At 60.2% G+C, this 25,902-nt stretch overlaps 1 protein-coding gene across 4 annotated transcripts in view; it reads left to right on the top strand.

Annotated features, from left to right (window-relative positions):
* The window catches only part of LOC119113878 (cAMP-dependent protein kinase type I regulatory subunit), an 85,764-nt gene that overhangs the window by 40,606 nt on the left and 19,256 nt on the right, over positions 1-25,902 (top strand). The window contains exon 1 of one of the 4 annotated variants that reach the window (XM_037238113.1): positions 7,832-8,193. The exons of 2 other annotated variants lie outside the window; for them this stretch is intronic. In XM_037238113.1, the coding sequence (XP_037094008.1) occupies positions 8,176-8,193 (18 nt within the window). In that variant the 5' untranslated portion in view covers positions 7,832-8,175. One more of the 4 variants, XM_037238111.1, reaches the window with a different exon arrangement.

Raw genomic sequence — 25,902 nt, 5'->3', positions numbered from 1 at the left:
CTCATTATGTGCGCCAACCCTGTGCAATCAGTTTTTGCGGGAGGTTGACAGCTGCCCCCTCGGCGGCAATCATTTCCCCATCTGGCCGTACAACAGCGCTGCTCGCCCAAGCATTCGGTCACCGCGATGGGATGCCTGACGAGCGCATTGAGCGGCGTTTTCTGCGGGGTGCCCAATCGACGCACGTCCCCCAGTCGGAGATCCAGCAGCATTCCTCGTAGAGCACGTTAATTCATGTATCGTGACGGCTGCTCGAATATCTATCCCCTTCGAGCAAACCCCGGCGGCTGCCGGCGTCCTGGTGGTCGGAGGAATGTAAGGCTGTCATTCATTATAGGAAGAAGGCATTTAAACATTTCGGCCGGTTGTCCACCACGGCAATTTTTTTTTCCAAACAGGCCCGTGCACAGGCCAGACTAGCTGTGCGCGAGTCGAAGCACAGGTCACGGCAGAACTATGTGACAGACATCAACCGTTGTACGCCATTGGCGCGGGCATGGAGACACATTCACAGAATGTCTGGCAAATGCCCGTCCGTTCTAACACCAGTGTTAGTTGTGGGCGGCGCTGCGCTTACAAATACAGTCGAGGTGGCCTCGCCACCCGACAGGCCCGCGCCACCACCCCTCACCACCCGGCAGGCCCGCGCCACCACCCCTCGCCACCCGGCAGGCCTGCACCACCACCCCTCGTCACCTGGCAGGCCTGCACCACCACCCCTTCGCCACCCGGCAGGCCCTCGCCACCACCCCTCCGCCATATGGCAGGCCCTCGCCACCACCCCTCGCCACATGACAGGCCCGCGCCACCATCCCGCGTCACCCGGCTGGCCCATGTCACCACCGCCTCTCCCTGGAAAAGACAGTGCATGTGCCTTCGAAGCATCTGCGAAACTTTTAGGCAGTCAGTGAGAAATTGCTTCGCTGACATGGATTTTGTTTGCTGTTAAGAATTTGCTTCGGTTGGTTGGTTGACGTCATGAAGCCAGGTCTTTGAGCCTACTGGTACCGTCTGCGTCGGCGGGCGCGGCATCGGCCGGCCGGTGGCTGCCCCCGCCAACGCGGCTTGCTCCGCGGTGCTCGGCCGCCCCGCCGCTTGCCGTGAACTCCACACCATTGTGGACAGGCGGCCGCCGCCAGTGACGACTTCGACACGCGTCGCCGACGGTGACCGGTCGGGTACCTTCTTTGCAGCCAACAGCTGGCGGCCGCGCTGCCATCCACGCGAGCACGCGGCCGCCTGCGTCGACGGCTGCCGCCCGCGCCTGCTCGGACCGCCGGTCAGATAACGATGCTCTGGCGGCGGGCGCGCGGCCCACTGATGACATCCGTCTGCTGGGGGGGGGGGGGGGGGGGGACGTTGTGGCGGTCGGCGGTCAGGCACCATTGCCCGCTGTCGGCTCTCGTTAAGGCAGGCGGAGTGCCGGTCGGTCGTGCCGTCCTGCCCCGATGCATGATGTATTGGGGTTGTTTGTGTGGTGGTGGCCGAGGCACGCATCCGGCATTGGCGTGGAGGAGAGGAAATAACAAATATTGGAGGAGCGACATTGTTTTTCGGGAAGCATTTTCGAAGTTCCGCTCGAACTCGTTGATTGAGGGAGGGGGGGGGGGGGGGGGAGAGTCGCGTGGCAACCTTAACGGCTCATCCGCAAAAATCCCTCTCGTTGGCGTTTTCCCGTGTGTTTTTGTTGGTCGAAGCGCGTCCTTCACTTGATTGAAGGGAAGTTGCCGCTACGGGGAAGGATGGGCATGCAAATTGCATGCTAGCACCACTATAAAACTCAATAATTGTATCCAGCATGCTGTTTTCATCGGATGCATCACTTCAAGCACCGATAGAACGCTGTCCCAAAGGCTGGTGTTTCACTGGTCATGGAATGGTTGCTGCGAAAGTGCGAATTTGGAGGCAAAAATCAACATAACCGTGTGCGACGAAAGTACAAGAAAATGCTTGGGTGCGCCACTTAGTCACAAAGCGCAGACGGATGTGGATGAATGAGTGCTGAGAAGCTTTGGGAGCAAAGTGTGGAAAGCGATGCAACGCGCTTGCGACCAGCTGCTTCCCGTATTTAAGAGGAAAGTGGCAGAGCAACTGAGTACTGAGAAGAATAGCCGACGCTGGCGGTGATCCGTTGGTGGGCAGAATTCAGCCCAGGAGAGGATCAGGGCACAGGAGACCCCACGTAGTCTCTAAAGAGGCCCCTGTTTTACTTTGGGAACTCTTGTAATATTACGGTCAAATTGCAGTGCCTTAAGGACCCATTTTTATGTTAGAAGCCTTGCGGGTGCCTTAAACTGTCAAAAGTGCTGCATGGATCCTTCGGCTCTGGGGGCCCTGCTACCCGCATGCGGCCTTAGCCTTATCTCCCCCCCCCGCGGTTATGCTGCTGCAGTGATCCACCCTAACAACAATGGCTTAGACTTGCCAGCGGTCTCATTGCTGACTGCCACGTGGCAGAGTTTAGCCGTCACTGATAGCGCCTAGCCGTATGTATTGCGGCGGAAGTCGGCTGTGTATTGCGCCACCCCGACGCTGGGGCGGCGCCCGTTGACGTCAGTCACTTGTTTCGTGATCCTCCGGAACCCCCTGGTGCGGTCTATGTGCCTCGTGCCATGTGTGTCTCGTGACACGCCGGAGCCCACCGGTGCGATCTGTGTGTCTCGTGATCCGCCGGAGCCCCCCGGTGCGGTCTGTCACGCCCCGTGCCGTGTGTGTCTCGTAATCCTCCGGAGCCCCCCGGTGCGGTCTGTCACGCCTCGTGCCGTATGTGTCTCGTGGTCCTCCGGAGCCCCCTGGTGCGATCTGTGTGTCTCGCGACTCGCCGAAGCCCACCACCGCGGTCTATCACGTCCCGTGCCGTGTGTATCGACGCCAGCGCTGCGGGCCGACCGACGCCGCCGCCGGTATCGGCGGCAGATAGAGCCAACCTCGGGTGTTGCCCCAGTCCTGAGCCGTCCCGGGCAATCGCCCGTTATCCTGAAACAACATCCTCCATCATGAGAGGTGCGGCCGCCACGAGTGGCGCGAGCGCGTGCAGACCGGGCGGAAATTGGCCCTCCGCGCAAATCTCGTGGCGCGTGATATGAGTATCCCCGCGCCGCGCGCGCTGGCGCCACCTGATGGCTCTCCCAGTGCGCGCGTGTCGGCTGCCACATCGTTTTCTCGCCCGCCGCCCCGCTGATGGAGGAATAAAAACACCATTCGTCCGCGTTCACGTCGGTGTGAGAGTTAAATCCCCCTCCGAGAGGGGATTGGGCGCAGTGGGGCTCGTGTTCGCGGCAGGGGGTTATTGTGAAGTGGCGCAAATGATTGGGGGTGAAGCTGATGTTCGTCGTGATTGGTCCGACCGGGCCTGGTCGGTGCGATTTCAAGAAGCGGATATCTTTGCGACTGTTGATCGGAGGTTGAGGCAGTTGTCCACAGCAAGAGGTGTGATGTGTTATAAATTGAACTGTGTAGATAGTTATATATTTGCTTGTAAACTTATCGGATGGATGTTTCCTTGAGCATGGCAATGCTTCTACCATTCGACCTCCCCATTCATTTAGCTTGGAAAGTATAAAATTGTCAAATTGGGAAAAATGAAGAACAGTTCAAAATCGGACTCAAATGTCGACGATCCGCCTTCGTAGCAATAAGAAACTATGTATGTGCTCACGGAGGAGAAAACTGACATTTGTGTTGCCAAAGTGTGGATCAGCGTGCGCAGAACAAGCACGTGCTATTGTGCGCGCACCGTGGATCTGCCCGGCTTGTAACTTTCTTTTGGGATTAATGCTGTGCCTGAACAGCCAGAGTAGACGAACACGTAAAACCAGCCGCACAGCGTCGGCAAACGTGCCGGGCGCGAACAACTGACGTGCCTCAGACTGCCCGACTAGTTGATGTGCCAGTAACTGACCTAAAGTGGCCGATGCCACCTGCTTCGAAACCCATCTCAGATACAAGGCACTGTACTTTAAATCTCTAAATCGAAGGAGACTTGGTCCTAAAGACATCACCGGTGTGTGATCCTGTTCATTGCCACCAATATCCATTCAAGAATAGTTGCGCTTCTCGCAATACCTTGGCCACAATTCCTCAGTGTCGCTCCTTACAAATTCGTCGATTTCGCCGATCGACAAGCATGCGTAGATGGCCAGGAATGGCTGGACGTGTAGCCAGCCAATGCACAAGCAAGGTTATAAATTTTTGCGGTATTGCTACATATTTTTGCCTGTTAAATTATCCTGAAAGATCCTTCCAATGCTTTGACGAAAGCCATTGGCACCGTTAGTCGCAGGCATATGCTTCCAGTTAAGTTTTTGGCAGCACGTTCGTGCCAACCACCGACAACTCGGACCACATGATCATCATCTGATCTCCACACAGACCTGTGATTGCCGGGCTCGCCCCACGCCGCACGATCCGGCCTGCTGGTGCATAGCACCAGCTGGTCTTGCAGCCGTGCTAAGCCTACAGCCCTGCTCATCAGGCTGTCGCCCGGTTCTGGTGACTAGGGCTTAATATGCAACTGCTGTCGAGCGAACTACAATGCCGGCTGCGCATTTTCTCGCTGCAGAAAACGCTGTTTTGTATGGTAAGACGTTCCAAAATTCAATTTGCGCTTGAGTGGCGGGGTGTTGGGAGCTAGGTAAACAATTTTATGCAGACGGAAGTTGAAGCGCATATTTTCTGAAAGGCAGGACAATAATTAGATCCATTATTTTCCTCTTCGCTATATCGGATTAACAAAGGTGGCGATGCCCAGAATAAGCTGGTCCTGGGCTCTGGGGCATGTGACGTGTAATGACACCTGTTCGCGTGTACAGATGGCTCGGAGACAAATGAGACAGTGGGGTGTGCATGTGCAAGCGACTCCGCCATTAGGCCATCCGAGCTGCCTTCAAATGGGCCAGTTCTCACGTATGAATCAAAAGCCACCACTAAAGCATTATATTTTGTTAAGGTTTTATTTTATTAAGATTACGTTTTGTTATTTTGTCACTTAAGCTCAATATATTATTTTGACCGCAGCATTTTGGTTGTAAAGATGTTTAACCCGCAATGTCCCTTTGTGCAAGATATTTGGTTGCGTTTGTCAACACTTGACAGACGGACAAGAAAATTACATTTGTTAGGCCCCTACCCATTTCAGCATTAAGGCAAACTAGCTGGGTGATGCGGTACCAAAACGAGCAGCGCCGCAGCGTGTGAACGTGCGGTTTCGCATCCTGTGCGGAACTTATACGCAGCCACCAGGACGTACATAAAAAACTGGCAACATAGCTAGATACGATGGCCAATAGCAAGCTTCATGCCATAACGCCCAGCAGGAGCCCAGGTGACCCTGCTCCCGCCGGTCTCGACGAAAAGAAATCATGCTTAGCGAGCTATGCTTTGGCCACGCCCATGCGAGTCGCTAGAACATACTTTGTGGCGAAGAGATACCACGGTGTCCTCACCGTGGTGCTCCGCTAACTGTGCACCATGAGATTCGATCGTGTTTGCATTTCAGTGCCGAACACCTGTGCTGCGTGGACGGCGTGCTTCAGCGCTTCAATTTGATGCTCAAGAAAATGACTCTCCTTTATTTGACACAGACAAACTTTTCCACTCCTGAGGGCTAGAGATTTTCAGCTACGTACCAACTGAGCTAGATAGTGAACACTTCAGTCTTCGGGTCGTTACGGTTGCCAAATGACCGTGGATGTCGGCGCGCCCCAAATACCCAATTATCATCATGCATCGATGTGGAAAATGAATCTGCCGTTTGCATACCGACGCCTTTCAAAACACCATTTATTATTTTCCCATGCCAAAAGTGGGTATTGGGTTACCGTTCAATAGTAATTGGGCATCCATCCAGGAACGTTTGGTGATGAGGAGCTGAAAGTTTCGGCACAAAGCAGCGAGAGAATATATAATGAAGCCTGTTTCCTATCATGTTCACCGGGCCCGGAAAATTATGTGACTATGGTATCAATAGTTATTGGTCCACGTCTCTCACTTTCAGAGACCTAAACCTATGCTTGGCCAACGGTACATGCTTCGCTACGGCGGCGGGTGGCGCGGTTTGGGTGGACTGGCCTGGCAGGTTGAGGAGGGAAGGGGGGGGGGAGGGGCTAAGCCAGCCCGGTCGCCAGCTGGCACAGGCGCTGGGGCCTCCCCCGGCTCAGGAATGTCGTCGCCTCGGGCGCCGGACGACTTCGGCCCAAAGTTTGGCAGATGGCGGGCTTCGGTGCCGCACGCGAAAGTGCGACGTCGGTGCTCCGCCCGGCATACTAGGAGCTTCCTCAGCGTGTTAAGGTTACGTAATGTAAGATTTAGGCACGGGCGAAGATGCGCACGAGTGTCCGTTATACAGGGCCTTTAAGTTACAAGTTAAGTTTAAGTTAGCTGACGTGTGGACATTTCAGTCGCGAAATGTCGGACTCGCGGGCGGACAAAAGCGCATCATTCAAACCGCCAGGCTTGCGCATCGCCGAATTACGCTCCCCAACCTTCATTATGAATCCGTCGAGATAGCACGGCCACGTCCGAGGTCCTTGTTTGGTAACGCCGGCGGCGGGTGCCTCTCGCCGCGTTGGCCCCGACACGCCCACACCAAGCCGCGCCGCACGAGGTTCACACCTGTTCACACCTGTGCGCTGGATTCCGCGTACGATGGCTGCCATTACGGCGCCTTGGGAGCGATATTTCCGCCGCGCGCCAATACATTACCGAAGAGAAAAGCGCGTATCGATGAAGAACAAGCTCCGCTTGAGGCAAGTGGGGTACCAAACGCAAATTCTGTGTTTAATGTTCCGGAGGGGAGCAGGTACAACACGAGGAGGGCAGGGCGCTCGAGGGATGTGAACACATGGAGAAGGCTAGAAATATGCTAGCGGCGGCGTTTCATTTCACCAGAGATAGTTCGCCTCCCCCTCCCCCCCCCCCTTCTCAACTTGTTTAGTTTCTAATGCCAGCGACCAACCAGCCTGGGTGACTGACTGGTGTCATATACCATGATTCGATGACCGATACAGGTGTGTCCGATTACGTTGAAATCTCTATTCAGCTAGTCGTTGGTGTATAGAAACTAGGACTAAGCGTGGCGTTGCCTATTACGCTACGTTTCCTCTTACCCAAATTGCCCATTCAAAATCATGCGCGATCGGGCGTTATTTATTAACCATGCTTTTTACGTTATTTGCAGTGGCGGGGCCATGAGGGAGCTTTTGAGAGCATCTCCTGTGAAGATGACTGGGCTCCCTGGCGTCAAGGACTTTATTATTTATGGCGTTTAAAAATCGCCCACAGGTCGGGGCGTAGTTTTTCAAATGACCAATGCGGGGGGGGGGGGGTAAGCTGTAAAGAAGAACGGAAGCTAGCCCCAAAATACACCAACAAGCGGGTTTAGCCACGGCTTTGGCCCATTTTCTTCTCAAAGTTGGCGGAGCCCCCAACCGAATAGGAAACTACACCACTCCCCATAGACCTTCTAAAACATTTAAAACGAGTCTATGGTGTATCGAAGTAGCATCTGGATGCTAAATTGGTGCTCTAAATTCAAACCCTCGCTACGTGGCTGGTTATCACCCACCTCGTACCCAGCGTCAGTCCCACTTACAAATGGCTGGGCAGTTAACCAAAGACTTAGCCTCGGAGTGATGCGTCGATTCGACTTCTCACTACGCTTCCAATAAACGTCGACGCCCTCGACCTGCACCATCCGATCGGGTCGTAGTGGGCGCGTAGTTTCGCGGCATGACGGGGGCCGCCGTGACGTCACGACGCGTGCGCTGTTTGGCCCGGGCACCTCCGGCCCGGAGAGCCGTTCGGCGTGGCTGGCGGCCAGTCCTGGGCCGGCCGCCCGCCGCTGAACGTGTGGGTGGTGCGAGTCCGGCAGAGAGGCGAGCCGGTGCACAGCGAGCTGTGTCCTCGCGTTGCGGTGGCTGTGTGACCGCGCCGAGCGACCCCGTGCGCCAGCACCACCGGCCTGCAGCGCTGCAGATGAGCTGCGCCAGACGTTGCCGGTGCAGCAGCGCTTCAGCCACGAGCGTCGCGCGACGCCGGTGATTCCCGGGGGACGACCCCCCCCCCCCCCCCGCCCCGCTCCCGTCCCCCGTGCCTTAGTGCGGTGTGCACCCGTGAGAGCGGCGCCGTGCCCGTACGCACGCGGTGACCCGCTATCCGACAGCAGCGACCGAAGCCATGGCGACCAAAGTGGAGGTGAGGAGCCCTGCCAAACGTGACTGGAGCACGGCCAGTGAGGAATGACTGATAATGTGGGGAGGCTCAGTGCGGACAGCGGAAGGCGCAGGGGCAAGCGAATATCCCCCCGCTGGGCCGGAAGACCGCTGGATGGAAACACCGGGACATGGAATCACTGGATCGGTTTGCAAAGTATGCTCAAATGGGAATTCCTCTATAAATTCACCGTTGAAGTGCTTCTGTGTCCACTCCATTGAGGGTGCTCGTTCAGGTCGGATTGAGTCCCTTCCATTGCCACGACATGTCGTCTTAAGGTCTCCATTTTGCGTGCCTACGCTTGTGGGAATGTATATTTAGTGACGACGGTGCGTTTCGCGTCCCAAATGAGCGATTCTGCATTATTTCGGGCGGCTAGGTCTATCAAGCTTCGTTTTCATTTATTTTAGCTCATATTTCTCCGTTATTCGCTATGAGTCTGTGAGTGGTTTGGACCCAAAACTAAGGGCCGTTTTGTTCTACAAAAGTGATGGCTGTGCGTTGCCTCTTCCGCCTTGGCTATCGCTTCTGCGCCTTAACTCATCACGTCGCCTGCCGTTCTCCATCCCACACTGATGCCTTGTTCTGTGCGCGCCCTGGAGAGCTGTCGCGGTATAAGCATTCCGTTCGCACGCGGTCTTCTGCTGACCTCCCGGCTTGGCCGTCGGGATTGCCAGCGGGCATTCGCCGGGTCCTGTGAGTGTGGTCCTGTCCCCCGCGCGGGGCGTCAGATGTGCTCTTGCCACCGCCGGGTCCTGTGAGTGCGGCCCTGTTCCCCGCGCGGGGGCGTCAGATGTCCTCTGGCCAACGCCGGGTCCTGTGAGTGCGGTCCTGTTCCCCGCGCGGGGCGTCAGATGTGCTCTTGCCACCGCCGGGTCCTGTGGGTGTGGTCCTGTTCCCCGCGCGGGGGCGTCAGATGTGCTCTTGCCACCGCCGGGCCCTGTGAGTGGGGTCCTGTTCCCCGCGCGGGGGCGTCAGATGTCCTCTGGCCGAAGCACGGGTGGATGGTAAGTGATTGCAACGGCCTTGATTGAACGCCAGCGGCGAACGTGCCAGCTCATGACCAATGGGCTGGCACGTGATTTCTGCTCTGCCCGGTTTGTGGTTTTTTGCTGTGTTGGTGCGGTCAACGCTACCCGCGTTGAAGGGCGATTGTTCTCTGCATATGTCCATCTTATTTCCCGTGGCTGCTATCTTTTGCCCTAAGGTTTGCGTCCAGTTCTGAACCGGCTGTTCACGTCTTCCTGGGCGACGGCCCGCCCCAGCCCCCCCCCCCCCCCCCCCTCCCCCCCACGGTCGCCGCTCTCCGCGACCGCCGGGGCGGACCTGCGGCGTTACGTGACAGTTGTGCGCGGATCCGGTCATCGCTTCCACGGCGACCGTACAGCCCGTCTCATAAATATCGACGCAGGCTTTTACTGCCTGGGTCATTGCTGTCGTTAGAAGGGCTCATACACAATTGCAATGCTTACTACCCGTGGGAACTCCTGATTCTTGACGTTGTTCGTCCCGGACCCGACGGCAGGTGGCTTTGGTGAAGAAGAATGATGAATTTATGACGCGGTGCTCAATTCTTCAGCACGTGGTTGGCCGTACTATTCCAGGCTATGTCACCAGCCTGTGTGCTAGGCCAGTTTGTGAGAGGGAGGGGGCGGTGTAACCGGTTCGGTGCGGTCGAACCTGTCCTGGCGTTCGGCAGCCGCCGAGGTCCTGTGCGCCCCGCTGGCAGGCCAGGGCCGGCGCTGAGACCGGCCCTGGATGTCGCCCCCGAGCCTCAGACCGTATCTGCTGGCGCACAGATGGGTGCCTTCCGCGTGGTGACTGTTGGCAGCTCTCTCGCGTCCTACCATTTCGCTTGTTGCGCGTGGCGTGATGCATCCCACTGTTGTGATGTCTTGCGAACGTCGCCACGTAATAGCCCCGCCTTCCGCCCTGTCCGTCGGCCGTGCGCCCAACAGACACCCGGCCCTGTCTGCCGGCGCGTTGTTGCCGTTACCGCTCCGACAGTGGCGCTCGTGGCCGCTCCGCCGCCGCCGCCGCCGCCGGCAGTGTGCGACAACTCGGAGGCGGTGCGGCGACCGGGACCGGGACCAGCAGCACCCCCGCAGACGGGCGCCGGCGCATCGGGGGCGCTCTGGGCCGGTGCCGCCAGAGATCGCTGAAACACGCGGTCAGCGGCCGCCGCCTCGGAGATATGTAGTGCGTGGCCCGGGGACTGGAGAAACAGCTAGCATTAGGCCTATGCGTTACGTGATAAGAAACGCGTCGTAAATATGTATGTCCCCCCCCCCCCCGGAACATGTTATGAGCCCTCCCCCCCCCCCGCTACGTGGATACAACATGCTGACCAGAAGATATATTGACAGGATGTGCGGTTGGTAGAAAATGGGCTGATGACGTTGTGTGCAGATTTGTCGAATTTAGGAGCTTGGATGACATATCGCATTTCATACTTCATACGATATCTATTATATATATATATATATATATATATATATATATATATATATATATATATATATACACGTATAAGCCGGGCATTATAACTTAACGGTACATAGCGCACTTGGGCATCCATAAAACGCAAAATAGTCCTTCGGAAGCGTCAGATGACGCACAGACCATCGTCACCCAAACAGGGCTGGTGTTGTAGCTTCGGCTTGGCTTTACCTCGTGTTGCTATTACCGTGAGTGCGAGCTCGGTCGCGTGCTTGGTACTACGTTCTCCGACCGCGTAATGCACGGGGGGAGGGGGGGGGGGGGCGAGTCGCGTGACGATCCCATTGGCGGTCGGTTCCGAAATATGTGAAGTAATGAGGAACTTTGATCTGAAGCCAGCGTGGTTTGTCGTTTGGCTCAGCAGCCCATTGTCTGCGGCAGCCTGGCTCAAAGCCTTCACAGTTGGCGTCGGTTGACGGAGCGGCGTTGACGTTGACGGTTGGCGTGGGTTGGCGGGACGGCGTTGACGGACGCGGTCCTTCACCAGCGGCAGGTGACGTCACGAATCAAGTGTCGGTGTTCAGCTGCCCGCGCGGGCTGAGTCACACCAATGGTCACCTGTCAGGGACCGACGCGGTGTCGCCCGGGAGCGTCGCTGTTGCAGCGGCGGGCCTCTAAATACCGCGCCGGTAAAGGGCGCCCGATTTGCAGAGTGTCAGAAACGCCGCCATGCATGTGGTAACGCAGTTATGGCGGCACGCAATTCATAATGCGGTGGAGCGTAGCGTGGGCTATATGAATAATAGATATGCGGTGGTGTGCTCACTAAAACGTATTCATCGGCACTTCCGTGAAATGAACTTTTGAATGCCGAGGTAGGGTAGCACCAGCTGTAAATGCACAGACGGCGACCGAGCAATAAATGCCATTTTCGTTGCTGCCACAGAGCCGCAAGGCGTCTACCGCCGGGAGTGCAGTGGCAGTACTCAGCGCCCCAACCAGTCGCTAAGTTCACGACCTGAGCCTGGTCAGCCTGGTCAGCCCGGAGCCACGGCCTGCGACCTTGAAGTGCGCGCAGGTCAAGGTCGCAAGTCGTGCCACCCGGCGAGTCGGGGGTCTCCGGACGCGACCCTTCTGTCTGACCTGTCGGCTTCAGTCCCCCAGTGATGGGCTCACTGCTTTCGCATTCCCTGGCCCGAGTGGCACTCTGCTGCGGTCGCCGATGAGGCCCAGCGACGCTGTGCCGTGCCGTGCCGTGCCGTCCCGTGCCGTGCCGTACCGTGCGTGTCTTGTCACCTGCACCGCTCCCGTGACGGGCCAGCTCGGTCGGGCGCTGGCTGACAGGCGGTGCCTGCTGGCCGGTCCCGTGGCCGGCGTCAGCACTTGACCCGGCCGGCGGCATGGACAGCACGTCCCGGCCGGTCCCAAGCCTTCTCACCGGGCGCGCTACTGGGGTCCCTGGTGCTGGGAGAGACCCGGTCCCCGGCCGGTCCCGAGCCTTCTCACCGGGCGCGCTGCTGGGGTCCCTGGTGCTGGGAGAGACCCGGTCCCCGGCCGGTCCCGAGCCTTCTCACCGGGCGCGCTACTGGGGTCCCTGGTGCTGGGAGAGGGCCGGTCCCCGGCCGGTCCCAAGCCTTCTCACCGGGCGCGCTGCTGGGGTCCCTGGTGCTGGGAAAGAGTCGGTCTCCGGCCGGTCCCAAGCCCTCTCACTGGGCGCGCTGCTGGAGTACCTGGTGCTAGGAGGGAGCCGGTCCCCGGCCGGTCCCAAGCCTTCTCATTGTGCGCGCTGCTGGGATTCCTGGTGCTGGGAAGGAGCCGGGCTCGACGGCGTTGCTGTCGCTGCACTTCTGCAGTGTTGCTGTCGCGTAAGACCAGCTGTCGCACAAGCGGCCCTGCTGCGGTAACCTAAGGAGTTGCCCCCCGTGACGTCACTCTGCGCCCAGCTGTCTCTCACCATAATAATGCCGTGCCCGGTGCCGTAACGCTGCCCTCGAACTGGACTCTCCGTGGGACTCACCGCGGGCCTCTCCGCGGACCTCTCCATGGGGCTCTCCGTTGGACTGAACTCTCCGTTGGCCTCCAGCTTAGTGCCCGGCGTGGCCGCCAGCCGAGAGCGGCAGCTTCACTCAGCTCCAGCTGTGAACACTCCCGCTCACCGGGAGCTGAACAGATCGGCCGGCCCCGGCTGCTCGGCGCTGTGCCTCGTGGACTCTCCGTGGGGCTCTCCGTGGGGCTCTCTGCGGACCTCTCCATGGGGCTCTCCGTTGAACTGAACTCTCCGTTGGCCTCCGGCTTAGTGCCCGGCGTGGCCGCCAGCCGAGAGCGGCAGCTTCACTCAGCTCCAGCTGTGAACACTCCCGCTCGCCGGGAGCTGAACAGATCGGCCGGCCCCGGCTGCTCGGCGCTGTGCCTCGTCGGCCCGGCACGCGGCGGGGGCCGGTGGTCCGCAGGCGGCCAGTGGGAGGCCCGGTGCGGACCGCGAGACCCCCCGCCAGCGGGCTGATGAGTGAAATCCGACATGGGTCTTGTTCGAAGTAACGGACCGACCAGCAGCGCGCGCCGTCTACGGAGCCTGGTATTGGCCAACTCGTCGCTGGGTTGTTATTGTCTGCCCAGTTTAATGCATACGATCGCTTCTCGAGCCGCACCGTAATTCAGATACTAATGATTAATTAAGGCATGCACCAATTAGCAATTCAGATACCAACGCGAGTCAGAAATTATGCCGCGTTTCACAGGCACAGTATCTTCATTTTTGTTACAGAACTTCGCAGTGCTCTGGATTTGAGGTCACACGTGCCGGACATTCCGCGCCCAGTTTCGAACAGCGGTGGTTCCTTCACGACCTCCACGTGCGCCAATCTAGACGTCAGCTCACGCCGCGCGCCAGTGAAGCCCGCGCCGATTCCCAGCACCGGCGCCCATCTGCGCCACCTGCGTCGCCCGCCGAGCGCTCCCGCGCGCCCGACCGCGCCGGCACGGACCATTCATCGCCATTGGTCGCGGCCCGCGCCGGCGGCCGAGCCTGGGCCGCGGAGGGGCCCAATCTGTCGGCTGTGAGCGGGCCGCGGCCGTGGCGCGGCTCGAGGCGTGGCCGCCTTAATTAGCGCCAATGGCTCGGCCGGCCGTAGGGCACCGGCGCGGTCGCGTCCATCACTCGGTAGTGGCGGCTGACTGCCGTCGCGCCGGCCGCTGCGGCGCCGCGCGCTGACGCTCGGTCCGCGCCGGCTGCAGCGACGCGCCGGCTTCGACGCCGTCCAAGCGCCCGGCCGCGCGGACGCGGACATTCCGCGCTCCGGCGGGCCGTCGCCGTCCGGACGTGGGGGGGGGGGGGGGGGAGCTGCAGGCCTGACCCCGGGCTGGCCCTGCTGGCGGGGATCTGCTGGCTAACCCGGGGACGTGTGGGGGCTTAGGTGCCGCCTGGTGTGGCGCCTTACCACCGTACACCCGAGCCTGCCGACCGCCGAAGCTGCCGAGTACCGAGCCGGCCACGAATGACCCGCGGTCACTCTCCTCGCAGTGGGACGCGCTACTTCAGATGTGTTGTCTCTCACGACACCGTTCTCAGTCAGTCCTATCGGAGAACGTTTGGGAACGGCCTCGCCGGTCGAAGGTCCGTTCGGCGGGATTTACTTGTCGAGCTGGTGACGCTTTCCAAGTACATGTGGATGGACCAGATGTGGCCGTTCGCACCGATCGTCGTGTACGGAACTGAAGGTCAAAGTAACAGCCGCTTTGGTGCTGACGATGACTACCGCGGGGATGAGAAGTGTGGCTGAATGATGTCACTCACGGTATGGCACCATGGGACTGAGAAGTGTGGCTGAATGATGTCACTCACGGTATAGCACCATTGGACTGAGAAGTGTGGCTGAATGATGTCACTCACGGTACGGCACCATGGAACTGAGAAGTGTGGCTGAATGATGTCACTCACGGTATAGCACCACGGGACTGAGAAGTGTGGCTGAATGATGTCACTCACGGTACGGCACCATGGGATTGAGAAGTGTGGCTGAATGACCTCACTGACGGTCCTAGCACTACAAGACTGAGGAGTGTGGCTCAATGATGTCACTGGCGATCACGGCACCACGGGACTGAGAAGTGTGGCTGAATGATCTCACCGACGGTTATGGCAGCCCGTCCCTGGTATGGCTGGCTTGAAGGAATGCCGGCCGCGCCAGGGGCGGCTCCGGTACTCTGGATCGCTTGCCCGTCCCCTTATCAAAGTCCGGCACGGTAGACACTGACTGCCCCAGCTGACGTTCGGTTCCGTGTGCGTGTGGGTGGGGGGGGGGGGGAGGGGGGCTATATCAACTCACATGTCCTCATACGCACGGAGTCAGATATCCTCTGCAGGTCTACGCTGTCATCAGATAGCTTTTTGTGGCGGGATTTGGAGGCCGGATAGACTTGGAGGGGGAGGGGCGGGGGGGGGGGGGGCTGAATAAATACCCTGTCCGCATCAGCGTGTACTTTTAGGGCTTCTTCTGAAGTGTGCGCAACGTTTGTATCATCATGAGGAGCACGGCTGTGTTTTTCTCCATTCCTCCGCCGGTGTCGGGTCCTTCTGTCGAGCTTCGCCAGTCCCGCGTGAGTGTGTGTGTGGGGGGGGGGGGGAGGGGCATTGCAGCTCGCGGCTGCTCCACGCTCGTGTGCGGGCGAAGGACCACTCGTGCGCCCTCGACCGCGCCACCAGCACGGGCCGCTCCTCGGCTGGCTCGTCGTATCGACCTGGCCCGGCGCGCGGCGGGGGTGGGGCCGCGTTTGGGGCGCGGCACGCCCGCGGCCGGCCCCGCGGCGCCTTCCCCGCCCCTCCCCGGCCCTCCCCTCCGCGTCCGGCCGAGCCCCGCGCGCGCCGCACAGCCGATCAATCCAATCAGCCGCCTCCGCTGTCAATCCGATTAGGAGCGAGCGCAACCGGCGCCAGCGCCCGCCGGCCCGGTCAGGTCGGGTCAGGTCGGGTCTGGCTGGGTCAGGTTGGGTCAGTTAAGACCGACGATATTGCCGGGCTACTCCAACTCGCCACTAATTTCGTTGCGATTTTTCTCTCTTGCGGCGTGCATGCGCTCTGCCGAATGGTCCGGCCTCAGCTGCTCCGTCGATTCAGCTGATATGCCTGCTGAGACCAAACGCAGCCGTCAGCAGGGCCGTATCTGGAGATAGGGTCGTTATGTGTCCGAATAATGCACGCGATTGGCTGTCATGCCATCGCCATGCATCACCATCATCATTAGTGTCCGAGTCAACACGGGCGCATCGTCGGCTGCGGCCGCTGAGGTCGAGCCACCGGGTCCGCGGCCGACGACACGGCCGGCTCCCGGGACTGGGGCTGGAGCTGTGGCAGGGGTGGGCACTGGTGCTGCTGCTGGGGCTGGAGCTGGGGCGGGCACTGGCGCTGCTGCTGGAGATGGAGCCGTGACTGGGGACGGGATCTGGGATTAGGTCTAGGACTGGGTCTGTGACTGGGACGGAGTTAAACTGGAGCTGAAACTGGAACCGGAGCAGGGACTGGTGCTGGAGCTGGATCTGTGTCTGTGCCTGTGTCTGTGTCTGTGACTGTGACTGTGACTGTGACTGTGACTGTGACTGTGACTGTGACTGAGCGGAACTGGAGCTGACACTAGATCTAGGACAGTGACTGGCGCTGGAGCTAGACTTCTGTTTGCGACTGTGACTTTGACTGGGTGTGGGGACCGGGGACTGGGGATTTGGGAATTGGACTGGAACTAGAACTGGGACCGGGATTCGGTGACACTGGCCGTTGCCATGACGGCGGAAGCCCACTAGCCTGCGCGTGGCGTTGCCAAGCCCAGCCTCGGCCGGCCGAGACAGGCCTTTTGTGTCGTTCCGCTTACTAAGCCGAGTATTTTTTTTCCGTGGGGGAGAACCACCAACAAGGAACTAAAGTTGCCAAACCACTTTCCAAGTCCTTCGTTTTGTCGCAGTTTTCTTCCATTGCAGTCGAGCCTTCGGTGGCTTTGTTCGGGGCCATTTTTGAGAGCGAACGAACCCAGAACTCAGCCCAGCACATCTGGTCCAGCAGCTTCCCCAGCCGTCCGGAGGTCCGACGTGGCCCTCCCGGGCAGTCCTGCCCGGACAGGCTGGTAAACCTCCCGTGACAACCTTGCTGTACTGCCTGACGTATCGGACAGTCCCACCAGGCTTTCCCGATAGTGGGACTCCCCACACATCACGCCTGCACCCCTCTTCCCACCGTCCGACACGTCTCCGTACCGTCCGATAGCCGAGCGGCGCCCGCGGTCTGTCCCTCACGCCTGTCCAACACGTCTCCTCGGCGTCTGACGGTCCGATGGCGCCGGCGGTCTGCCCCTCACGCGCCGCCGCCGTCGCTGATCGGCCCGTTCAGACGGGATGTCCTCGCTGATCTCTCGGGCAGCCGGCGACACTGACAGCCGGATCAGGCGACCCCGACCAATCTCCGCGGACACGGCCGTGTGCGGTCTGCTGAAACGGCCGTGTCCGGTCCTCAGACACGACTGTGTCCGGTCCGCGGACACGACTGCTCGGGCCGCGGACGCGACTGTGTCCGGTCCGCGGACACGACTGTGCCCGCCCGGGCCGCGGACACGACTGTGTCCGGTGTGCTGAAGCAGCGGTGTCCAGTCCGCGGACACGACTGTGTCCGGTCTGCTGAAGCGGCCGTGTCCGGTCCGCGGACACGGCTGTGTCCGGTCTGCTGAAGAGGCCGTGTCCGGTCCGCAGACACGACTGTGTCTGGTCCGCGGACACGACTGTGCTCGGGCCGTGGACACGACTGTATCCGGTGTGCTGAAGCGGCCGTGTCCGGTCCGCGGACACGGCTGTGTCCGGTCTGCTGAAGAGGCCGTATCCGGTCCGCGGACACGACTGTGTCCGGTCCGCGGACACGGCCGTGTCCGGTCTGCTGAAGTGGCGGTGTCCGGTCCACATGTGACCGGCGCCTGCATACCAGAACGGTCATCTACGGACACCGTCGGGCCTGTGCCAATCCCAGAGCGGCCTGGATAGTGATCAGTGTGATAGTGATCGATGATCAGTGATCAGTAATCGGTGATGTGGACGGTGATCCCGACGGTGCGCCGTGAGTGCACGTGATGCCTGTCGCCATCGTTGCCGTGATGGCTGTCGATTGCCAAGTGCCCGTTGAGGGGCACCGGCTCTGTTGCTACTGGCATCGGACCCTAGAACCATCAACAAAATCCTGATTCCCCGAATTCTTAGGATTTTCCCAGAGCGGCCAGATCTACAAGGAGCCTAACCACGCGGACGGCTCTGAGCAGGCAGCGTGGTCTAAACCACAACAACCAGCGCCGCGGTTGCGGACCCGACCCGTGTCCGCCGCGGCCCGGCTGGGCGTCGGGCAGGTGTCCGGCACGTCCGCTCGTGCGGCCGGCGGCCGCTGCGCCCCGGCGCCACGACCGCTTCGCCTCGGGCCATCGCAGCGATCAGCCGTTAGCGCAGTAACCGCGGACAGTGCGGAGCGCGGCCACTGAATATTCATCGACGCATTCTAACCGAGCTGGTGGCCGGCGGAACGCCAGTGACGGGGCGCCCGACCACGCGCGGTCGATTGGGGCGGTGGTGTCTGGTGCAATTGTGGGCCGGTCGGGTGGTGTATCGGTGCCGCGCTGGTGTTTACGTGCCGGCGCCGTTGTTGCACGGTCGCTCGCGGTGACACGTGACTGGTGGCTCCGCACTCCGTGTTTATTTATTTCGTCGTTGGTGAGGTGTTGAGAGCGCTTGTCCCAGCCGGCCGGAGCGCTTGTTTTGACGGAGTGGAGGGATGTGCCGTGTATATACATAGTGCGGTCCAGTAACGCCCCATGGGGCCTTTCGTAACGCGTGGACATGTCTCCTCAACAGACAGTAACACGGACGCTGGCAGGTGATTGACGCCAGCGCTGTTCCACCAAATACCGGGGCGGATGTCCGTGCTGATAATGGGAGCGAACCTGATCCTAACGCTTACGGGGACAAAACATCGATGCCCCTGACATGGACGCGCTCTGACTCCACAACCTGACGGGTGCCAGCATGGACGCGGGTCCTGCCACACGCCGACTGCTGACCTACACTCGGGCGTGGACACCTACACCGAAACGGATCGGCGCCCGCGCCGACACAGAGCCTGGCCCTGGCCCCGACACGCGACATGTGACACGGCCGCCGGTCCGGCGCCGGTGTCGGATGCGGCCTCGCCGGCCGCCGCGCCAGCAGCCGGGCCGGCCCCGGCGCCCTCCGAGCGGCCGGGTACAGCCCGCGCGCTCGCAGCGGCGCGCCGCCATCCGGCGCGTCGCAGGCGGGGCGGCGCCGGTGCCGAGTCTCACTCTGAGTCTAAGTCGCAGTCGTAGTCACAGTCGCAGTTGCAGTCGCAGTCGCAGTCGCAGTCGCAGTCGCAGTGGCAGTCGGAGAGGGAGGGGGAGCGATGTGTGGAGCAGTCAAATGCACTGTGACCTGACAGGGCCCCACTCCCCGGCGGATCCGTGAGAACCAGTGACCACATGTTTGCACTCGATGGTCGTGCATACACCGATTAAAGCTGCATGTGTGTGACTCCTGAAAGGAAGGCATAGGATTGATTGGTGAAGCTTTGATTGGTGAAACTGTGATTGGTGAAGCTTTGATTGGTGACTCTGTGATTGGTGAAGCTGTGATTGATAAAGCTGTGATTGGTAAAGCTGTGATTGGTGAAGCTGTGATTGGTGAACATTGGTAGCGCGCTGAATCTACGAGGGCGGCCCTGGCTGAGAACCATGTTCGCCGCGGCTCGGTTTAGGTGTGGCGGTGATGAATTGTATGTCGCCCTTAACAATGGGATCGGGCGACGGTCGCGAGGTACACGGGCTAATGGAACCGCCCCGGCTCCCACCATTACTGCCGTCGCTCTGTGCTGCGCCGGCCGTCCTATTCGTTCTGGGTGCCCCGCCATCGGCCCGTATGGAAGCCTCTCCCACGGCGAGCTGAAATGGAGCCACAGCCGGGGCCGGGGCTGGGACCGGGGTCAGAGCCGGAGCCGGAGCCGGAGCCGGAGCCGGAGCCGGAGCCGGAGCCGGAGCCGGAGCCGGCGCTGGAGCCAGGGCCGGAGACGGGGCCGGGGCCGGGGCCGGAGCCGGAGCCGGAGCCGGAGCCGGAGCCGGAGCCGGAGCCGGAGACGGAGACGGAGCCGGACTGGAGCCGGAGCCGGGGCTGGGGCCGGGGTCAGAGCCGGAGCCGGAGACGGAGACGGAGCCGAAGCCGGAGCTGGAGCCGGAGCTGGAGCTGGAGCCGGAGCCGGGGCTGGGGCCGGGGTCAGAGCCGGGGCCGGAGACGGAGCCGGAGCCGGAGCTGGAGCCAGAGCCGGGGACGGGGCCGGAGCCGGAGCCGGAGCCGGAGCCGGCGCCGGCGCCGGCGTACGTTGAGAGAGGGTGGATAGTCGAGACGAGTTCAGCCGAATCGACCTCGCCTGATCTAGCCTGTCCTCCTCGTGGGAAGGAGCCGAGTCGGACCTAGCAGGAGGGGCAGACCTGACCGGTGTGGGGTGGCCCCGTCCCCGTCCCGCCCAGCCGGGCGGAGCCGGCCGGCTGCCGCCTGGCGCCGGGGTCGGCTCCAGTGTCGTCAGCGCCTGCGCCGTCCCGCCGGCCGTGACGCCGCATACCTCGCTGCCCGCGCCGGACTGGGAGCCGTCAGTGGTCCGCAGCACGGTCGGGCCTGGGATGGCGCCGTGGCGAAGCCCTGGCTCAGGCACGGCAGCCGCGCTCACGCCGCGGGGACGCGGCCCCGCCTGGGGCTTACCGCCCGACGCTCGCTTTCTGCTAGACACGGTGTGCTGGTGCAGTCCCGTACCCAAGATGGATGTTGAAAAATTACGCTTTTGTTAGTAAGAACCACGCTGGAGGGCTTACATGGCGGTATGACGTCTTACCAATGCCATTAATGCGACGTTTTTTAAGTGGCGCTGTCAGCAGTGAATTGGGTGTGCCGGCCTCATGCTGGACGCATGCTCCATGCCGTTACATTGCGCCCTGCTGTCCCGCACTCTCCTGTGCAGAAAGCGGGCGGCAGACCTTGTAGTTCCGAGGAGGCCCACCAGGGCGCGGGTCAGGAGGTGCAGAGCAGGTGCGGCCAGCGTTCCCGGCACACAAATATAGAGCACATCATGCGCCCATTTCGCCAGTTTTATCACGACATGATTGAAGCCTTGCATCTGAAGCGGGCCGAGGTCACGAAGGCCATCTGTAAAATATTGCAGCAAGACGAGCACTTAATTCCGCGATATCGGTGTCTGTCAAGCTCTCGACAACAGACCATAGGGCACAGGCCACGTCGTAAGACAGCGCTCATCTGCAGAACGGGTCTGGCAGCAGGGAGCACCGGCCAGGATGTCACGCGGGAGAGCTCACCGGCCGTGCCTTCCGCTCAGAAGATAGTGTCTTCAGCAGGCGCTGCACTTGTTTTCTCAGAGTGGACAATGCGGTAAGGAAGTGCTGAGAGGACAGAGGGAGGGCGCGCTTTCGAGTATTGCTGCTCCGGCGTGTGATTTAATTTGTGACCTACTGGGCGAGCGGCTCGGCTGACCATGTGCGCCTGTGCTGTTGGGAGTGACACACAGCTGACAGTCTGACAGGCCACTGTCGGAGGCGGCCGCTCCTGTACCTCGCGCTGTTGGGAGCGACACAGAGCCGATTTAAAGTCCCTCGTTTGTCGCCATTGGGGCCGGTAACAGAACGGTGACCTGTACATTAATGCGTTTTGCTCTGTCCTGCGGTGGTGCTGATCGTTCCGGTAGCAGTGATGGCACTCACGAAGACTCCAGCCACCAGTCTACCGTCTCAAGTGCCGGAACGACAAGCGCTCGTTCAGTCCCTGAAAACGATAGTGTACCGGCCATTGAGTTTTGATACGACGCTTCAGATTGCCCGGGGTTCAGAACGTCCCAGGTCGGGCGCAGGCGGTACAATGCCGGGCTCACAGTGCTCATCTTGACGACCAGCTTCTGTGGTCACTGGCGCCCGAAGGTGTCGCGTCGTTCTTCGCCGTGAGATGGTAAACAGCACATGGCGTCAGTGTCTTAAGTTAGGAACAGTCGACACAGCCAAACTATTCAAGGAAGGGGAGGGGTACATGAGTCGGGCAGCCTTGGAACCTGGAGTGCGGCGGTTACATCTTTGGTGGCTCGGTCGGCTTTTCGTGAGGTGTTAGAGAAGGCGTCTCCGTGAACGGTTGCAAACAATGTTGCTGGTGATTCGTATCTCATGATTTGTTGCTGCCACATCCTGGCAGTATATTTGTTTTAGACTTTTTAATGCATGTGGAGGGTGGAGAGAGTCTGCATGATTGCATCGTTTGAATGGAAAGTCACTAAAAACTTGATTAGAAAGTTGCAGTCACCGGAGTCACACTCACGTGGTGTCGGAGCAGCCGCAAACACTCAGTTCACGATTCCCGTGAACCAGGATGCTCACATGGACGACCACTCATATTTGTGCACACTTTTGTTTTACCGTTGCTGGTGGCGCGAACAGCACAATGCACTGCCCGTGCCGGCTCGGGAACGTCACTGTGCCTCAATCCCGTCACAGAAGCCTCTACCATCCGTATTACGTGTGCTCAGGCCTGCAGGCGCGCCTTCTGTCTGTCGCTCGTGCTTGCATTGGTATCCGTGGGCACTCGAAGCCCGTCGAGACGCTGCGAGCGGCTTTGTTCGTCGCAAAACAGATTTGCAAAATGCGTTCTTCGTCGCAGGATGCGGCGCGCGCGGACAGACGCAGAGGACGGGTCCACGGAAGGGTCCACAGAGCACTTAAGCAGGTCTCAAGACGGACACTCTTTTATCTGTTGTGCGTACTCAGTGCGTTATCAGATTGCGCCGCCGAACGATAGTTTCGCTCGCGTTTGCGGAAGGTTTGGCCGATTCTACGAAATCGATGTGGTTAGCAGCCGTTCGGTAGCCGCGCCAGTGCTGCTGTGTTGCTTTGTAATTCCTCTCACGGGAGCGGTTACAACGCTTTCCCAATCTTCACGACAGTCGCAGACGCAAACAGACTTCACAGGCATAGACAGACAACTCAACTCTTCTGATATTTGTCAGTGTTTTGCATATCTTGGAGGCCATGACTTCCCTCACAACTATCTTCTGTCATTCTGTTTATCTATCTTCTATCTATCTATCTAACATTCTATCTATCAACTATCCTCGAACCTTCCTCCCACGATGATTTGTCTTAACCCATCTTTATCCCGTCCTCTTTCGAAACCTTTCCGTGTTTCATCCCCGGGCACCACCTGCTTCGTCCGGGTTCCTCATGTGCCCGTCTTCACCTGTCCTCGTCCCGCCCTTCTCCTCATTTGCCCGTTCTCACTTGTCTTCGCCCCCCCCCCCCCCTGGTACCTGTTCTCTCCCTTCTCTGTCCCTGACACCTGTCCTCGTCCCGTCCTCTGACGGCACCTGTGTTCCTCGTCCTCTCTCAATCACTGTCCGTATTCCATCTCCGGGGACCTGTCTCATCCTGTCTCCCCATGTACTCGTCCTCACCTGCCTTTGCCTCGTCCCCCCCCCCCCGGATTTGCCCTCGCCCGTCCCTCCCCAGGTACCTGTCCTCGTCCCGTCCTGTGACGGCACCTGTGTTCTTCGTCCTCTCTCAATCACTGTCTGTATTCCAGCTCCGGGCACCTGCCCCGTCCTGTCTCCTTGCCTGTCTTCGTCACCCCCCCCCCCCCCTGCTGGCACCTGTCCTCGCCCGTCCTTCGGCGGCGCCTGTTCCCATCCCGTGGTGGGGCGCTGCGCCTGGCGTCCGCCGGGCCGCGGCCCGATGAGATCTCGGCCGGCGGCGGGGCGGGCCGGCGGCGACCGAATAAGGACAGCCGGCCGGGCGGCGCGCGAGGTCGTGGCTGCAGGCCGGCGGCTCCAGTCTCGCACCGCCGCCAAGCACGGGGCCGCCGCCGCCGCCGTCGCCGCCGCCGTCCGAGAGCGCCGGGTGCTGTGCTGCTGTATGGGCGGACTGGGGATGCGTGCGTAAGTCAGGTGTGTGGCAGCGTGTGCATAGTGTGGGCCGCTGTCGTCACTGACGTCTCTGACGGAATGTCGGCGTTTGTTTCCTAATGTCGGTGAAAGGAAATCGGATGAATTTATGCATATAAATGCTCGTTGTGAACAGAGCATGAGACTACGTACTCTGAAAAGAGAATAAGAGCTTGTATCCCAAAACGAAAGGGTATGTTTTTCTCCCTGCCCGCTCCTCCCCTTCTGTTTGCCTTTGGAGATGCGCGCGCAAGGCTTGGTTGATAGCAGGTCTGTCCTTCATGCCAGCCGGGCTGGACGAGCCTCTTTGATGTCACGTTGGCACTGACATCTGTTTAGCCACTGCGAATTTATCTGAATCAGCTTGCGGATCTGGCGCAGCGGAGCGCCCTTCTGAGCACCGCGGAACCGTGTCGTCGGGCGGTGCTTATCACACGATCCAGTCAAAACAAATCTGTTTGATATTTTATATCCAGACTCTGTGACTTCCGGAGGGCTTGGCTTGACAGAGATGAAGTTGCCTTTCAACAAGCTGAGCTATGGTACATGCAGATAGCAAAGTTTAAGGTGGCAGCCAAGTGGCTGAGCTCGTGCATTATTGATGCGAAATACCTCCTGGGTAAGAATACGAAACAGATTGCCAGCGCGTTTGACGTGAGTCGTAATTCAAAAAGACTCGAATGTATAGCTGCCTTCTGGCCAACGGCGCGGAATCGCCGTCAGCTGTGAATTCCGCCGGGGCACGTTAAATTTAACTACGGTTATGAGCTGGTGTGAATTCCAGTGCGAGATATTCTTGGTAGTTGCTAGATGTGCGCGACCATCATGCAGGCCTCAATAACTAACCACTGTGCAGTAACTTCACATGCATCAACGTGTTTCGCATTCACGAACCCGCGTCGTAATTCAAAACAAGTCTCAGTAGCCGCTGCAGTGCACCTGTTGCGGACCTTGCCACCCGATATGCAAGCGCCGCTGCGGTCCTGGCCGACGTCTGCGGCTCGGCCCGCTCCAGCCGCAGTGTAACGGCACAGCGACCGGCGCGTGCGGCGCGGTGACGGCGAGCCGAAGAGGCCGCTGTCCGCACGGGCGGCCGTATATCGGCGGCCACATCTGTGGCGCGTTCGCCCGCTGCCGCGCTGAATCCATAATTTCCGCCGGGGCGTGCCAGCGCCAGCGCCGTGCGGCCGGCGGCGACGGCGGCGTCGACAGCAGGGTCGCTCGGGCCGGCCGGCGGTCCGGGGCCTGGGTGGGGTACGGGTCGGCCGGGGCCCGCCGGGCGTACAGAGGTGGCGGGCGGGGCTGCAGGCGCGCCGCTGGCCCCAGCAGCTGCCCCTCCCCGGTATATTTAGCCGCGTCTGACGCTGGACAGGGGCCCGCCGGAGACGGAGCGGTACCGGCCGCGGCCGCGGCTGCTGGGGAGCGTTCCGCCAGACAGTGTGCCGTCAGACAGCCGGTTATGTTCGGCCGCAGACGGCGTGGCGGCGCGGCCCGTCGGACAGCCGCGGCATGCGGCCGGTACCGCGGGCGTGCCCGCCGGACAGTTGGCGTGCCCGCCGGACAGTTGGAGTGGCTCCCGCGACAGCTGAGACCTCGCGCCGCGTGCCGGGTGTGGCACCGATGGCGGGTGAGAGGCGGACGGCGCTGCTGGTCCCTGTCGGTGCTGGCCGGTACAGGATACCTGTGCTGCTGGTCACTGCCGGTGCTCGTCGCACCGCGGCTTGGAGGAGCAGCCTGCTTGTGTGGTGTGGCGCCAGCTGAGCTCAGCTTACGCTGCTGACGCAGCTACCTGAGCTCGTGCCAGCTGCCGAACCGTTGACAGCAGCTGGCTGTTGCTCGGGCAGTCAGCTGCGCATGTGGTGGGCCAGCGGCTCAGAGGCGTCGCTGGCCGAGTAACAGTGGATGGGCCTTCTGACAGCCAGCGTTAAATGCGGCGTGCGTGGTATGTCCCCTCCCCCTCCCGCCCCCACGCTGTCACTGGGCCACCCCATTGCCAGTTTGTACTTTTCTCTTTAAATCGATTGATTTCCGTGCGCGACTGCGCCATTAAGAGATCGCGATGCCTTTAGCATGTTGTCGAAACCGACGGTCAGCGACGGGTGGGAGAAGAAGGCGTATCTTTACGTCATACGTTACAAACAGCATCATTTGCAGTGTCCATGGGTAGGACACAGGCGCAGTGCGTAAGGACAAACATGATAAGGTCACGCATGCGCAGTTGGAAAAGGCGTGTATTGACGTCATACATT

The sequence above is a fragment of the Pollicipes pollicipes genome, unplaced genomic scaffold (assembly GCF_011947565.3).
Source record: "Pollicipes pollicipes isolate AB1234 unplaced genomic scaffold, Ppol_2.1 Scaffold_7262;HRSCAF=8765_pilon_pilon_pilon, whole genome shotgun sequence".
In the NCBI taxonomy this organism is placed as follows: Eukaryota; Metazoa; Arthropoda; class Thecostraca; order Pollicipedomorpha; family Pollicipedidae; genus Pollicipes; species Pollicipes pollicipes.
This window is presented reverse-complemented; position numbering and strand designations above follow the sequence as displayed.